The sequence below is a fragment of the Chiloscyllium plagiosum genome, unplaced genomic scaffold, assembly GCF_037043375.1.
Source record: "Chiloscyllium plagiosum isolate Xiang-an unplaced genomic scaffold, Cpla_swu_hap1 HiC_scaffold_29, whole genome shotgun sequence".
Classification (NCBI taxonomy): domain Eukaryota; kingdom Metazoa; phylum Chordata; class Chondrichthyes; order Orectolobiformes; family Hemiscylliidae; genus Chiloscyllium; species Chiloscyllium plagiosum.
In genome coordinates, this window is record NW_028270167.1 from 35,843,806 (window position 1) to 35,858,783 (window position 14,978).

Sequence of the window (14,978 nt, forward strand, 5' to 3'; positions counted from 1 at the left end):
GGAAAAGTACAACCAGTCAGGCAGTATCTGAGGGGCAGGTGAATTGACCTTTCAAGCATAAGCCCTTATGCTTATGCTCAAAATGTCAACTCTCCTACTCCTCGGACGCTGCCTGATCAGCTGTGCTTTTCCAGTGTCGCACTCTTCGACTTGCCCATAATGTTGGGCTTGGATGGGGAGGAGTTTAAGTATGTACAAGAAATGTTTCTTAGTCAGTTTGTGGCTGTACGTACTAGAAAAGGAGCAATACTTGACCTTCTATTGGAAAATAAAGCAAGTGACTGAGGTGTCAGTGGGGAAGCAGTTTGGGGCAAGTCGTCATAATCCTGTTAGTTTTTAAATAATTATGGAAAAGGATAGACCTGATCCAAAACTGGAAGTTCTAACTTGAAGTAAGGTCAATTTTGAGGTATTAGACAGAAGCTTTCAAAAGTGGATTGGGGGAGGCCCTTCGCAGGTAAAGTGAGGGTTGGGAAGTGAGAGGCCTTTAAGAATGAGATAACAAGAGTTCAGAGACTTACATGTTCCTGTTAGTGTAGGGAATGCTGGATGATGGGATAATTGAGGCTCTGGTCAAGAAATAAAAGGCAGCATATGTCAGGGATAGACAGCTGGGATCGAGTAAATCCCTTGAAGATTATAGGGCAGTAGGATTGGACTTAAGAGGGAAATCAGGAGGGCAAAAAGGGGACATGAGGTAGCTTCTGAAAATAGAGATAAGGAGAATGTACACAGATTCTATAAGTATATTAAGGGCAATAAAATAACTAGGAAGAGAATTGGGGCCCTTAAAGATGGGTGGCACAGTGGTTAGCACTGCTGCTTCACAGCGCCAGAGACCCGGGTTCAATTCCCGCCTCAGGCAATTGTGTGGAGTTAGCACATTCTCCCTGTGTCTGCGTGGGTTTCCTCCGGGCGCTCCAGTTTCCTCCCACAGTCCAAAAATGTGCAGGTTAGGTGAATTGGCCATGGTAAATTGCCCGTAGTGTTAGGTGTAGGGGAATGGGTCTGGGTGGGTTGCTCTTCGGAGGGTTGGTGTGGACTTGTTGGGCCGAAGGGCCTGTTTCCACACTGTAAGAAATCTAATCTAATCAAAATGGCTGTCTATATGTGGATGGGTGAGATACTAAACAAATATTTTGTAGTATTTACTGTGGAAGCTCAGAAAATTGGAAAATAAATAGTGGTGTCTTGTAAAGATTACAGAAGAAGAGGTGCTGGCGGTGTTAAAATACATAATGGTACATAAATCTCTGGGGCTTGATTAGGTGTTTCCCAGAACTTTGTAGGTAGCTGGGGAGGAGATCGCTGGGTCCCTTGCTGCGATATTTGCATCATCAGCAGCCACGGTGAGGAGGTGGTAGAAGACTGGAGTTTGGTTAAGATGATGCTTCAAGCCAGGGAACTATAGACCAGTGAGCCTTCTGTCAATAGTGGATAAGTTGTTGAGAATTCTGAGGGGTAAGATTTGCATGCATTTGGAAAGGCAAGGACTGTGTTTCTTTAACTTGATTGAGTTCCTTGAAGAGCTGGCAAAGATTGAAGTCAGAGCATTAGATGTAGCCTATATGGACTTCAGTGAAACGTTTGGCAAGGTTCTGTGTGGTAGATTGGTTAGTAAGTTCAGATCACATGGCGTCAATGGGGAGCTAGCCAATTTGATACAAAATTGGTTTGAAGGTAAGAGACAGAGTGTGGTGGTGGAGGTTTGCTTTTCAGACTGGAGACCTGTGACCAGCGGTGTGCCACAAGGGTCAGTGCTGGGTCCACTGCTTTTTATATATAAATGATTTTGATGTGAATATAGGTGGTATGTTTAGTAAGTTTGCAGATGACACCAAAATTGGAGGTGTAGAAGACAATGAAGGTGATTATCTCAGAATATAACATAACCTTGATCAGATGGAGTTGCATTTAAGTAAATATGAGGTGTTACATTTCGCTAAAGCAAAGCAGGGCAAAACCTATCCAGTTAATGATAGAGCCTTGGGGAGTGTTGTGGAACAAAGAGGTGCAGGTGCATAATCCCTTGAAAGTGGAGTTGTAGGGTTGACAGGATGGCGAAGAAGGCATTTGGTACACTTCTCTTCATTGGTCAGTGCACTGAGTATAGGAGTTGGAATATCATGTTGCGGCTGTGCAGGACATTGGTGAGACCACTTTTAGAATACTGCATACAATTCTCGTCTCCTTTCTATTATTGATGAGACAGTTGATGATGGTTGGGCCGAAGACATCACTGTATGTACTGGGAGAAATGGAACATTTTGAGGCATCTTTTAGTCATCTCCTTTTATTTAAATATATGCAAGAGTGCCAAAAGACAGAGCAATATCTTTTCTCTGACTCCAACAACGACCAATACTGGCATATTGTATAGTATCCTGGTACTGTTTGGCTAGCCTATTGGTCAGGGTTTGCTCACACCCTGTATTTGTCCAGACGTGTTTGTGCTATATTAATCCTTTCGTTATATTGAGGAACTCTATGTTCTAACTCCTGCAGTGATGTCCCGTGGCTGAGATCACTGAACCCCAATAACTTCTTTGTTTTTGGTGTGATTATAACCTGTCATTAGTTTATCTCCTATTTTCAATCGTCAACAGTTTTGTCAGGCCTCTTTGATTGAAGGAGTCACTCTCTCTCCTCTCGTGTGTTCAGATCTGTCCGTGCTTCAACCAAGGCTGTAATGAGTTAAAGATCCAAGTAAGCCTGATAGAACCCAAAAGTTATCATGAAGCAAGTACTACTTGATAGCATCTTCCATCACTTTGCTGACAGTTGCAAGTTCAATGATGGGTAATTAGCCATGTTGAAACTGTTTTGCTTCTTGTGGACAAGACTTATCTGGGCCATGGAACAGATTGGTTAGGAGCATGGCACAAGTCAGCCATGCAAATTGCTGGAAAGTTTTCAAGGACTTATAGCCTGTATCTAACTGCTTTCAGCCTTTTCTTGATATCACTTAGAGTGAATCAAATTGACTGAAGCCTGGCATCTATGCTGCTGGCTGTCTCAAAAGAAGGTTAAGATCATCTGCTGGACATTCCTGGCTTGATGTATGTGAATGCTTCACTACTGTTTGGCTCTGATGTGCTGGGCTTCACTATCTGAGGAAGGGACACTGAACCCAAAATGCTAACTCTGATTTCTGTCCCATAGATGCTGTCACACCTGCTGAGTTTTTCCAGCAATTTCAGTTTTAGTTTCTGATTTGGAGCATCTGCAGCTCTTTTGGTTTTTATGTACTATGTGGTGTTGTTTTACCAACCACTGAATGATTAACTTACATTATCCTTTAAGATTGGTAGTGACCCAGGAAAGGACCTGGAGTACACTTGTGCCACCAGCAGGAGCCGTCACAAGAGAGAACATAAATATATGTATACTATATATATTTGAACTTCAGTGAATATTAACATTTGCAATTTGATTTACATTATGCCCAGTAAGTAAAATCTTGTCTTCATATTAGGGAGTGGGTGCTATTAATGTTTCTGTTTTATTATTGAGCAGAGGGAAATTCAGAAATTGTATGAAACTAAGGCCTTTGTCTTCCTCGGATGTGGCCGGACAGTTGAGGACACCACGTTCCAGTCGCTGTTTCTAGAAGCAGTGAGAAACAAGTCTGACCTGGAACACTTCATGCTAGTGCGCAGGGATGATGTGGATGAATTTAAAAAGCTTCGTGAAAACATGCTAGACAAAGGGATTAAAGTGATCTCTTATGGAGATGATTATTTTGATCTGCCAGAATACCTTGAACGGTTAACCAACACCATCTGTTCACCAGGAAGGCAAGGTATGTTGGAAAGTTGAATAAATGACTTTAATCCAGTAGTTGATGACACAAGTTGTAAAAAATTTTGGTACCATGTAATTTTGCAGTGAAAGATCTTTTTGGGGTTGAAGTGGATGAATGCAGCATTCAGAATGGTTATCATAGGGAAAATCAGCTTGGGTTCCTGCTCCTGTTTGCTGTCTGACGAATGTTTGGTGAAAGTGTGTATCTGAACATCAGGCGAGCCGAGATTAATTTGTAGAATGTAAATCCCATTGCCCAGCCTCTGTGGGCAAGAAGCCAGATTCATAATCAGCTGAAAGACAGGACAGTTTGAATCAAGTGTATGTTGTCAGATTCATTAACAGGATATTATGAAAATTGTTCCCTGGAGATTTATACTGGGGCTTCAACTGCAAAACCAGGAAGAGCAATATGTTATGAGGTTGTCTATTTGAGGTCTGAGAAAGCTGAATCAAGATGATTGCTTAATTATGGGAATTGATGATCGAGAACAGGATAAGGAGGGTGTGTTCAGGTTAACACCCTCCTAAAACTATCACACAGATACAGAAAGGGAACACCAAAAAGCTGCCAATTTATGTTCTCATCCCAGATGAGAACACCAACTTATACTATGGTCTAGTTTGGAACCAGTAAACAAAAGATGAAGTCCAGAACATTTACTAAGAGACTGAAACCACAGTATTCCATAATTTTGAACAAACAACATTAAATTTTAGTATTCTATGTTAGGACTTTGTTGCAATCTATAATACATGTGCAACGTGGTAAACCTTGGTAATAGACTGTGATTTAAAGCCCTACTGCAAACGTCAGATAGCAAATGTGTTCGAGATGTGTTTATGGATTTCTCAGCAACTCATCCGCCCCAGACTTTGAAATATGGTGAGTCATTGAAGTTCATTAAATGTTGCAATGGTTTACAATTCTTTATTTCCACTGATGCCCCTCTTCCTCTTAGGAGACATTCTATGGTCTGCCCTAGGGTTGCTCCTCTTCTGGTCAGTCGCTGCCTTTTCCTGGGCTCCAAAGCTGCACTGCAGTACTCATTCAAAAGCATAACTCGAGCTCTCCTCTGACAGTTAGCTTCGCTAACTAAAACTGCCTTTAGGGTTTTCCCTGAGCTGTAATTTTGCTTAGTAGAATCCAGTATATATAGCTGTTGGGCTTTTGATCTCTACTCCTGTCTATCACATTGAAGTATTAACACTGGCAGGCTTCTTCCAAGCTCCTCATGGCTTCCCCAACAAAGTGCCAGTAACCTTTCCACTTCTTCAGCTCCCAAACTCCAATATTTTGCTGCCCATAAATTTCTAGAACTTAGAATCTGTGTAATGCAGCTGTCCTCCCAATAGTACAGTTAACTGCATCAGTCCAAAATAAAGTCTGCCCGCCTGTGTTACACCCTCACTCCCTTCCCTGCCTGTAACTGTGACCTCCTGTTTATTGACTTCCAGACTGTCTCGAGTGACCTAATGAAAATCCTATTCTACCTTGTCATCTGGCAACTCTTGGAATTATCTAGTCTATGCATGTTACCAATCATAGATTGCAGGCTTGCTTAGTACAAAAAATGGACAAAAGTAGAGAATTTTATGATAAATACTGACAGAGTGAGGCTTGAGTTGTACAGAGTTTTTCTGGATCCCTTCTAGATTGGGCAGGGAACCTTGAAATGGTCTTAATCTTGAAATGGATACAACACAGATTCACTAGGAATTGAAGGTTTCAATTATGAGGAAAGGTCGTATGTGTGGGACTTGGTATCCCTTGATTTATAATTGTTAAGGAAGTGTTCATCAAGAAATTTGGGTAGATGAAAACTATTTGATTGTAGGGGAATTTAAAACAAGTGCTGCAATATAATTTGAGCTTGGCAATTTAGAAAGAAAATAGGTGGAAGAAACTTTGAACATTCTATTATTACTGAAGAATACAAAGAGGAGTTAAGTCTCGTCACCATCAGTAATGATCTAGCATGATACAAGCAAAATGAGTTGCAAAGTGGCTGAATGTTGAACAGAGAAACCTAGAAGTTCAGGTCTATAATTCTTTGAAGTTTGCTTCACATGTAGGGTGGTTAAGAAGGCATTTTAGCATGCTCACTTCCATTGCTCAAATGTTTGAGTATAGGAGTTGGAATGTCATGTTGAGATTGTGCAGCATGTTGGTGAGGCCTCTTCTGGGGGACTGTGACCAGTTCTGGTTATCCTGTCAAGGAAGGGTATGAATAAGTTGGAGAGGGTTCAGAAGAGATTTACCAGGATGTTGCTAGGAATGGAGGGTTTGAGTTAAGGAGAGGCTGGATAGGCTGGGACTGTTTTCACTGGAGTGTAGGTGGTTGAGTGGTGACCTAATACATGTTTATAAAATAATGAGAAGTAAAGATAAGATGAATGACACATATCCTTTCCCTGGGGGAGGGGGAGGATTTCAAGCGTTGTGGACATTTTTTATAGTGAGAGGAGAAAGGTTTAAAAAAAGACACTGGGGGCAATTATTTTACACCGAGTGTGGTTTGTGTGTAGAATGAACTTCCAGAGGAAGTGATGGATGTGTGTCCAGTTACAATATTTAAACAGATAAGTACATGATAAGAAATGTTTGGAAGGACATGGGCAAATGTAGACAGGTGGGACTAGTTTAGTTTGGGATTTTGCTTGGCATGGGCAGGTTGAACTGTGCTGTATGACTCTTTGACTGTAATAAAGCTAAAAGCAGGTAAGACGCTTGGCCATGATGGCTGCATCATAGGATCCAACAAGGATACCTACAGAAAAAGTGGATGCATTAGTTATAATTTTCCAAAATGATTGGATTCTAGAGAATGACCTAAGAACTGGAAAACTGCTAATATAACATGGTTTTTCAAAAAGAGGAGGCAAAAAGCAGGTAACTATAGGCCAATTAGCCTAACCTCTATTTTTGGAAATGGAGGGATTTTCATATGAGCAAAGGCTAAACAGACGAAGACTCTACTCACTGGAGTTTAGAAGAATGAGAGGTGATCCCATTGAAACATATAGGTTTCTTTTAGGAGCTTGAAGGATAAATGCTGAGAGGATGTTTCCCCATGTGGGAACAGAGAGCATAGTCTCAGAACAGAAGGGCACCGACTTAAGACTGACATGTAGAGGAATTTCGTCTCTCAGGGTTGAGACTCTTTGGGACTCTTTGCGACTGAGAGCTATGGGGGCAGAGTCCTTGTCTAATTTGAAGACTGAGATAGATCGATTCTCCTTTAGTCAGGAAATCACAGGTTACAAGATAAGTGCAATGAGGAACCTCTGTAGCCTTGATCCTATTAAATGATGGAACAAACTAAAGGGCCGAAAGGTCTTCTCCGGTTGCTGTTTCTTATGGTCTTATGGATTGGCATCTCTTGCACAAAGAGTGGGGAAAAGCAAAGGGTTGAAATCTGTGACTTCTGCTCTCTTCCTACATCGCTTCATTTTGGGTTAGGGTAACAAGGGATATGACATGAACATGGTAAGTAGATTTGAAGAGTAGATGCGCCATGATTTAAATGAATGCTGGAACAGGTTCAAAGGACCGAATTGCCTATTCCTTGTTTGTGTGTTGATGGTATTTGATGTTGAGACTCCTGCTGATAGTGCTGGATAGGTTTGACCCACTGAGTCAAGGAATGAATGGTAGGTTGAAAGAACCTTGGGTGACAAGGGATGTGGAAAATCTAGTTAAGAGGAAGAAGGAAGCTTGCTTGAAGTTGAAGAGGTAAGGATCAGACAGGGCTACACACAGGGTTACAAGGTAGCCAGGAAGGAACTAAAGAATGAACTTAGGAGAGCTAGAAGTGGCATGAAAATACTTTAGCGGGTAGGATTAAGGAAAACCCTAAGGCATTCTACACTTAAGTGAGGAACAAAAGAATGGCCAGTGTTAGGGTAGGGCTAATCAGGGAGAGTGGAGGGAACTCGTGCCTGGAGTCAGAAGAGTTGGGGAGGTCCTTAATAAATACTTTGCTTCAGTTTTCACTACTGAGAGGGACCTTGACATCGGTTTGTGAGGACAGCGTGAAACAGATTGATATGCTAGAACAGGTTGATGTTAGGAAGGAGGATGTGCTGAAAATTTTTAAAAACATAAAGATAGACAAATCCCCTGAGCCAGACGGGATATAACCAGTGAATTCTCACTGTCCACTGGAGTAGTGCCAGATGATTGGAGAGTGGCAAATGCTATTTCCTTGTTTAGGAAAAGGAATAGGGATAATCCTGAGAATTGTAGACCAGTCAATGGTGGGCAAAGTATTGGAGAGAATTCTGAGAAACAGGATTTATGATTAGTTGGAAAACCATACTTTTATTAGAGAGAGTCAGCAAGGCTTTGTGATTGAATTCTTTGAGCATGTGACAAAAGACATTGAAGGTAGAGCAGTAGATGTGGTGTATAAGGATTTTAGCAAAGGGTTTGATAAGTTTCTCTGTGGTAGATTCATTCAGAAAGTAAGGAGGCATGAGATACAGGGAAACCTGTCTGGCTGGATACAGAATTGGCTGGCCCAAAGAAGACTGGGTGGTGGTAGATGGAAAGTATTCAGCCTGGAGCTCAATGACCAGTGATGTTCTGCAGGGATCAGTTCTGGACCTCTGTTCTTTGTGATTTTTCTAAATTACTTGGATGAGGAAGTGGAAAGGTGGGTAGGTACGTTTGACGATGACACAAAGGTTGGTGGAATTGTGGATCGTGTGGAGGGCTGTTGTAGTTGCAACAAGACATTGACAGGATACAGATTTGGGCTGATAAGTGGCAGATGGAGTTCAACCTGAAAAAGTGTGAAGTGATTCATTTTAGAAGATCAAATTTGAATGCAGAATTCAGGGTTAGAGGCAGGATTCTTGGCAATGTGAAGGAGCAGAGGGACATGCCCATAGATCTTTCAAAGTTGCCACCCAGATTATTAAGAAGGCGTATGGTGTGTTGGCTTTCATTAGACGGTGGAATAGAGTTGAAGAGCCATGAGGTTATGCTGCAGCTCTATGGAGTCCTGGTTAGACCACACTTGGAATATTGTGTTCAGTTCTGGTTGCCTCATTACAGGAAGGATGTGGAAGCTTTAGAAAGAGTGAAGAGGAGATTTGAGCTGAAAATGTGTTGCTGGAAAAGCGCAGCAGGTCAGGCAGCATCCAAGGAACAGGAGAATGGACGTTTCGGGCATAAGCCCTTCTTCAGGAAGAGGAGATTTACCAGGATGCTGTCTGGACTGGAGGGCATGTCTTATGAAGAAAGGCTGAGGGGTGCTAGGGCTTTTCTCATTGGAATGAAGAAGGATGAGCGGTGACTTGATAGAGGTGGACAAGATGTTGAGAGGCATAGATAGAGCAAATAGTCAGAGATTTGATCCCAGGCAGAAATGTCTATGACAAGAGGGAATAATTTTAAAGTGATTGGAGAAAGGTTTAGGGGAGATGTCAGAGGTCGGTTCTTTACACAGTGGTGGGTGCATGGAATTCCCTGCCAATGGTGGTAGTCAAGTCAGATATATTCGGGATATTTAAGTGATATATAAGCACTTGAATGATATTACAATGAAAGATAAGTTAGTTAGTCTAATCGTAGAGTAGGATAAAATGCCAGGACAACATTGAGGGCCAAAGGGCCTGTACTGTTCTATGTATTAAAATTCTATTATATATGTTGTTAATTGGACAAGTTATGGATTGCCCACAAACTTAAATGAGTAAATTTCTCAGAGATGCCAAGGGCAGTTGCCCTCCAGAAACTCAGCAATGCCTTCAGGGTATATTGGGAGCTAAGAAAACCAATTAAAGGAAAGTTGTACTAATGTAGGCCTAGCTGTCACTGTGTAACCCTCCATGGTGACGGTATCTCAGAATAGTGAGATAGGATCATGAGTCTAAGTTTCTGCTTTGAGCAATGCAGGCTCAAGCCAGTTTCTGAAACTGCATAGCAATGGCATGGTATTAACTCTACAATTTCAGTTCAACTGATTGAGCTACTTGCAAGCCTTCAATTAAAGTTGGAATTGTACTGCAATTTAGGCATCTCACACCTTGAGGAATTTTAGTGCTATCTGTAAATTTGAGTTGTACAAATATAGCAAACCTTGTTTTAACTGGCAACTTATGTATGGCACTCTTGATAAACTGGCAAAAATTATATCTCAAATACAGTGAAGTTTGCTGTATTATTTACTGTATAACTGGAACGATAGAATCCCTACAGTGTTGAAACAAACCCTTTGGCCCTTCTTGGCCACACTGACCCTTTGAAGAGCATCCCACCCTATCCCTGTAACTGTGCATTTCCTGTGGCTAACCCAGCTAGCCTGCACTTACTTGGACACTATGGTCAATTTAACATTGCCAATGCATTTAACCTGGGCATATTTGGAGTGTGGGAGGAAATGGGACCAGAGGAAACCCACGCAGACACGTGGAGAATGTGCAAACTTCACCCAGACAGTCTTCCAAGGCTGGAATCAAACCTGGGTCCCTGGTGATGTGAGACAGCAGTGCTAACCACTGTGCCGCAATATATGGTTTAAAAAATGTATTTACCTTAATTTAAGCATACTTGTTATTCAGTTGAATGGCCACATGGAATATCAACGGTTGATTCAATTTAAATCAATTTCTCCTCAAATACTCTGATCTACAGCAGTGTCCTAGGGGGTCAGTTGAGGGTGTGAGTGAGAGGGCTCTCCGCTGGTAAGCTTTTTATTTAAGGCAAACTTATTATTATTTCAGTGAATTGTACTGTTGTTATTAAGATGTGAGCTGAAAAATGTGTTGCTGGAAAAGCGCAGCAGGTCAGGCAGTATCCAAGGAACAGGAGAATCGACGTTTCGGGCATAAGCCCTTCTTCAGGAATCCTGAAGAAGGGCTTATGCCCGAAATGTCGATTCTCCTGCTCCTTGGATGCTGCCTGACTTGCTGCGCTTTTCCAGCAACACATTTTTCAGCTCTGATCTCCAGCATCTGCAGTCCTCACTTTCTCCTTATTAAGATGTGAGTGTACTGTACCTTTAAGAGTTTAAAAACTAGCAGAACTACCTGACACAGCACCAAGTGTTCTGAACAACATATAATGTAACATTAGGTTGAACAACTCGATTAGCTGGTTACCTGGAGACAACAAAACAAATTCAAATTCGACCAATCTGTTTAAGTTATACCCCCAAAAATACCAAACTCCAATCCAGTTTGAATTGAGTATATTGACAATCTTAAAAGCCAATGACACAATCCGATGATTTGGAGGTATAAGACTGGGGCGGGGGGGGGGGGGGAAATTGAACAGTTGAGAGGAGAACTGCCAAGCGAACGACATCTTCAGACTGCCTGGAGAATAGCTCTTTTAAAGGAACCTTTATCGATCAGTAACCTGTGAAACAGAAATCGCTGAGAAAATTAAAACAAGACAAAGGAAGATATAAAGAGAAGATTCGATATCTGGCTGGTTTTGAAAGTTTGAATTTTGGTAAATCTTAATCGGGAGTTTTATTGGACTAGTATGGTAGAAGGGAAAGTAAAAGGTAGGTTAGAGAAAGGAGGTGTAAATAGTTGTCAGTTAATTATTTTGTTATACTTTAAGAAATAAAGTTGTTAATTTTTACTTGAAATAGCCTCTTGAATTTTAACAGATTACTGCACAGGATATATCTTTTCTGTATTGCTGGTTTAAATTAAGCAGGAGGGTTACCCCATGACATAACACTGTGGATAAAATATAACAGTGATGTGTATACCCCTGCATTACATTTCTATTACTTAGTGTGTGTCTTTACACTGATTATGTGGATCTCTTGATTATCCAGAATATATGATCAACAGGCACACTCCTGGCTTCCTCGGTGCCAGATAATAAAAAGTTTGCTGTACTTTTACATTAGTGAATCCAAAAATCATTTTGCTTCAGCGAAAACATAGCAACGCAACTATAGCTTGGGTAGTTGATCCCTGTCCACAAGAAAATAGTTTGACACCTACTTCTCAATGAGGTGACAATTCATGGATTTGCACTTGTTTATGTGTAGGTAGATGGTGGGTCTCAGCATCATTACAAAGATGTGGGCTGTGCTGGGTGCAACAGTAATACCTTTGTTAATAGTATCTCAATATTCCCTCACATTTCTTCTTAGCTTAAATTCTGAGTAAAACAAAACTGCTTTCAAATTGGGGCTAAATGAACAAAGGTTGATTTTCCTGCTTCTCCACCTGAGAGGAAGAGTTTGGCTAGCCAGAAAAGGTGACCTGATGTCAGGATGTGTCAGGTCCCAGTTATTATCTGTTGAAATTAATGGGGAGAGAATCAAAGGAGGCTGCATCCTAACTGATTTTCTGTTAAAAGTGAGCTTGGTAGTGATAAAAAGATGTCCAGGTCATATTGTGGGTAACCTTGATAGCTGATGTGTAAAATCACATGGCAAGATGGTTTAATAAGAAGTACACTGCTTTGCTTTGGGTTGGGGCATGCTACACTCCAGCATACAAATGCTTTGTGCACTGGAGACCTGTGCTGTCTCCAACTCCAGGGCACTTGTTTTTAGGACCTAAATATTTACATGTTTAGTTTCCAAGAATGACTTCTTTCATCAGCTGAAATGTTGTCTGCAAAACCTATTGTAAATGCTCAACCTCATCTTGAAGTAGAGGACGCAGTTTGAATTTATTACTTGGTTGTGTTTAATTCGTTTTACTCCTTTCCATTTCTTTCTGATTGAAGCATCCAATGTTGACAACATATTGAAGAATCGTCCTTTTACATTGAATAGCCAAGGTATGAATGCTGAGTTACCTTCCTCTTTTGAGTCCACCATCTGTCATGCTTTAGATCATTTTTTTTAAATTGCCCTTATGTTATACCATTAATATGTCATAAAGGATAGAAACAGGCCTTTCACCCACCGTGTCTATGACAACTGACAAATACCAAATTATATTAGTCCTATTTATTTGCATTTGGTCCATTGCCTCCTATGCCAGGGCACAATAGATGCTTCTTAAATATTGTGAATGTGCCTCCCTGCATCACTCCCTCTCAGGCACCATGTTCCATATTTCTACCACCCTTTGGTAGAAAAGAAATGATCTTCGATCTCCTCTTAAATGATTTACTTCTCACCTTAAACTTATGTACACCAGCCTGAGACACTTCTGCCAAGGGGAGAAGATTCTCATCATCTTCTCTGGAATCTCATAATTTTGTACACCTCAGTCAGAGCCCCTGTCAGCCTTCTTTGCTCCGAGAAAAACAAATCCAGCCTATCCAGTTCTCTCTTCAGAACTGAAACTTTCTATCCTAGGCAACATCCTGGTGATGCTCCTCTATAATCTCTGCAGTGCAGTCATGTCCTTCTGGTACCTCACCATCGTAACTGAAACTCCTGGCTCCAATATCTTCATCCTTGTTCATGTAAGACTTCACCCATGACCTCTAGCTCCTCACACTGGCTGCCTTTTTGGTCTCTAAGGTCTCACTGTTTCCGTGGTAATTCTGTTGTTAATATACTTACAAAAAGCCTTGGATTTTCCTTGATTCCCTCCACCAGATATTTTGTGGTCTCTCCTTACCCTCCTAATTCATTAAGCAACTCCCTACACACACTCTACTTTTGAAAGGCCTCCTCTGTTTTTAGTGCACTGACATTTGCTGCTTTCTTTTTCTTCATCAAGCTCACAATATCCCTTGACAGCCAGAGTTCACTGGACTTGTTGTCCTTGTTCTTCACTCTTGGAGTAACACTCTGGCCCTGAATTCTCACTAGACTACTGAAAGAAATTCCCACTTATCAAATGTAGACTTAACTGTAAATAGCTGTTCCTCGCCTGTTTACCAGTTTGGATTGTACAGGGTAGTTCTAAGGATGGAGTTGATGTTTGACGTCAGAGTTTGTGTGGGGAGCAACCATTTTGACTGGAGACCGAAGGAATTTCTTCATTTGTGGTTTGGATCATTGAACATATTTGGGTCAGAGTGCAATATGTTTTTGGGGTTAAGAAAATTAAAGGGTATAGTGAGAGCAGAAAGATGAAGTTAATATCGATGTGTTAAATGATAGAGTAGGTTTGAAGGACCACATAACTTCCAACTAGCTGATACGTGTGGGGAATGTCTATGTTGCACATTGTAGGTATTATGATCTGTTGGAGCTGTCTCCTCAACCACAACTTTTGTTGCTTCTGCCCAGGCCAGAGAATGGAAACAGATGATGACATAAAGCTGGGGAGATGAGTATGGACTTGCCTTCCATAAGGCTGACTGTTGAAACACAGCCCCATCACAGATGAGAATAATAATTGATGATCACTGAAGAAGTTAATCAATACCTGTTACCGGTGTTGAACCTGAGAGAAAATGGCTCAAAAGAATGTCATACCTTGCTGTCCTGAAAACACTCCCATTTTCTTCACTAAGTCAAACTTCTAGGCCTAACAGTGACCAACATGTATCTCTTTTGTTTTTTTTACTCATTAGAATGAGCTGAATTTTATAGCCCTTAATACAGTTCTCCCATACTTGACAACTCTTGCAATTGTACAGTTCCAGTTTTGATGTAGAAATTTTATACTGTTAATGACTGCTTTCTGTACAGATTTTATCATTAAAAATCATTATTGATACATCTGTTTTAGAGACAATGCTTTGGTATTCTGTTGATGCACACGTAACACATGAAAAATGAACTGCACATTTAAACACCATTATGGATCACGCGGTCAAAGATTTTCTGCTTCAACTTCCTGTGCATGTGTTCATGATTTATTATGAAGGGACATGACCAAACCTAGTGGTAGATATACAGGTGTCAAGAGTGTACAACAGGTTGGCTCCATCATAACTTGCCCTTTCATGGTGAGGGATTTGCCTGCTAAGCCACTTCAAAAGGCAGTTAAAGATAAACCACTTAAATATCAAGTATTGGCAAACCAGGTAAAGTACCTTTGCAGAAATGCATTGTTATAAAACCCATCTGGTTTACTAATCAGTACTACTCATCATGGACTCCATTACAAAGAGTAGAATTACTAATTTGTCAACACCTGCTATGGTGGGATTTGAATCTGAACCCCCAGAGAATTAGCCTGTGAGCCTGGATTATTTTTAGCCCTATTAGTAGTACAAGTATGGCCTAATAAGATTCTGCAGTAGTTTTGACTGAACCTTCTTGTGTTGGAACAAATATTTG

The 14,978-nt window shown here is 41.0% G+C and overlaps 1 protein-coding gene across 5 annotated transcripts in view; it reads left to right on the forward strand.

Moving 5' to 3' along the window:
• siral1 (SIR2 antiphage like 1) overlaps window positions 1-14,412 on the forward strand; it is a 64,283-nt gene extending 49,871 nt beyond the window's left edge. For 4 of the 5 annotated variants that reach the window (XM_043676893.2, XM_043676886.2, XM_043676887.2 and 1 more), the window contains 3 exons: window positions 3,517-3,802; window positions 12,515-12,568; window positions 13,980-14,412. In XM_043676893.2, coding sequence (XP_043532828.2) covers window positions 3,517-3,802; window positions 12,515-12,568; window positions 13,980-14,023 — 384 coding nt within the window. In that variant the 3' untranslated portion in view covers window positions 14,024-14,412. The remainder of the gene's footprint in view (window positions 1-3,516; window positions 3,803-12,514; window positions 12,569-13,979) is intronic. The other variant, XM_043676894.2, reaches the window with a different exon arrangement.
• The last annotated feature ends 566 nt before the right edge of the window (window positions 14,413-14,978 follow it).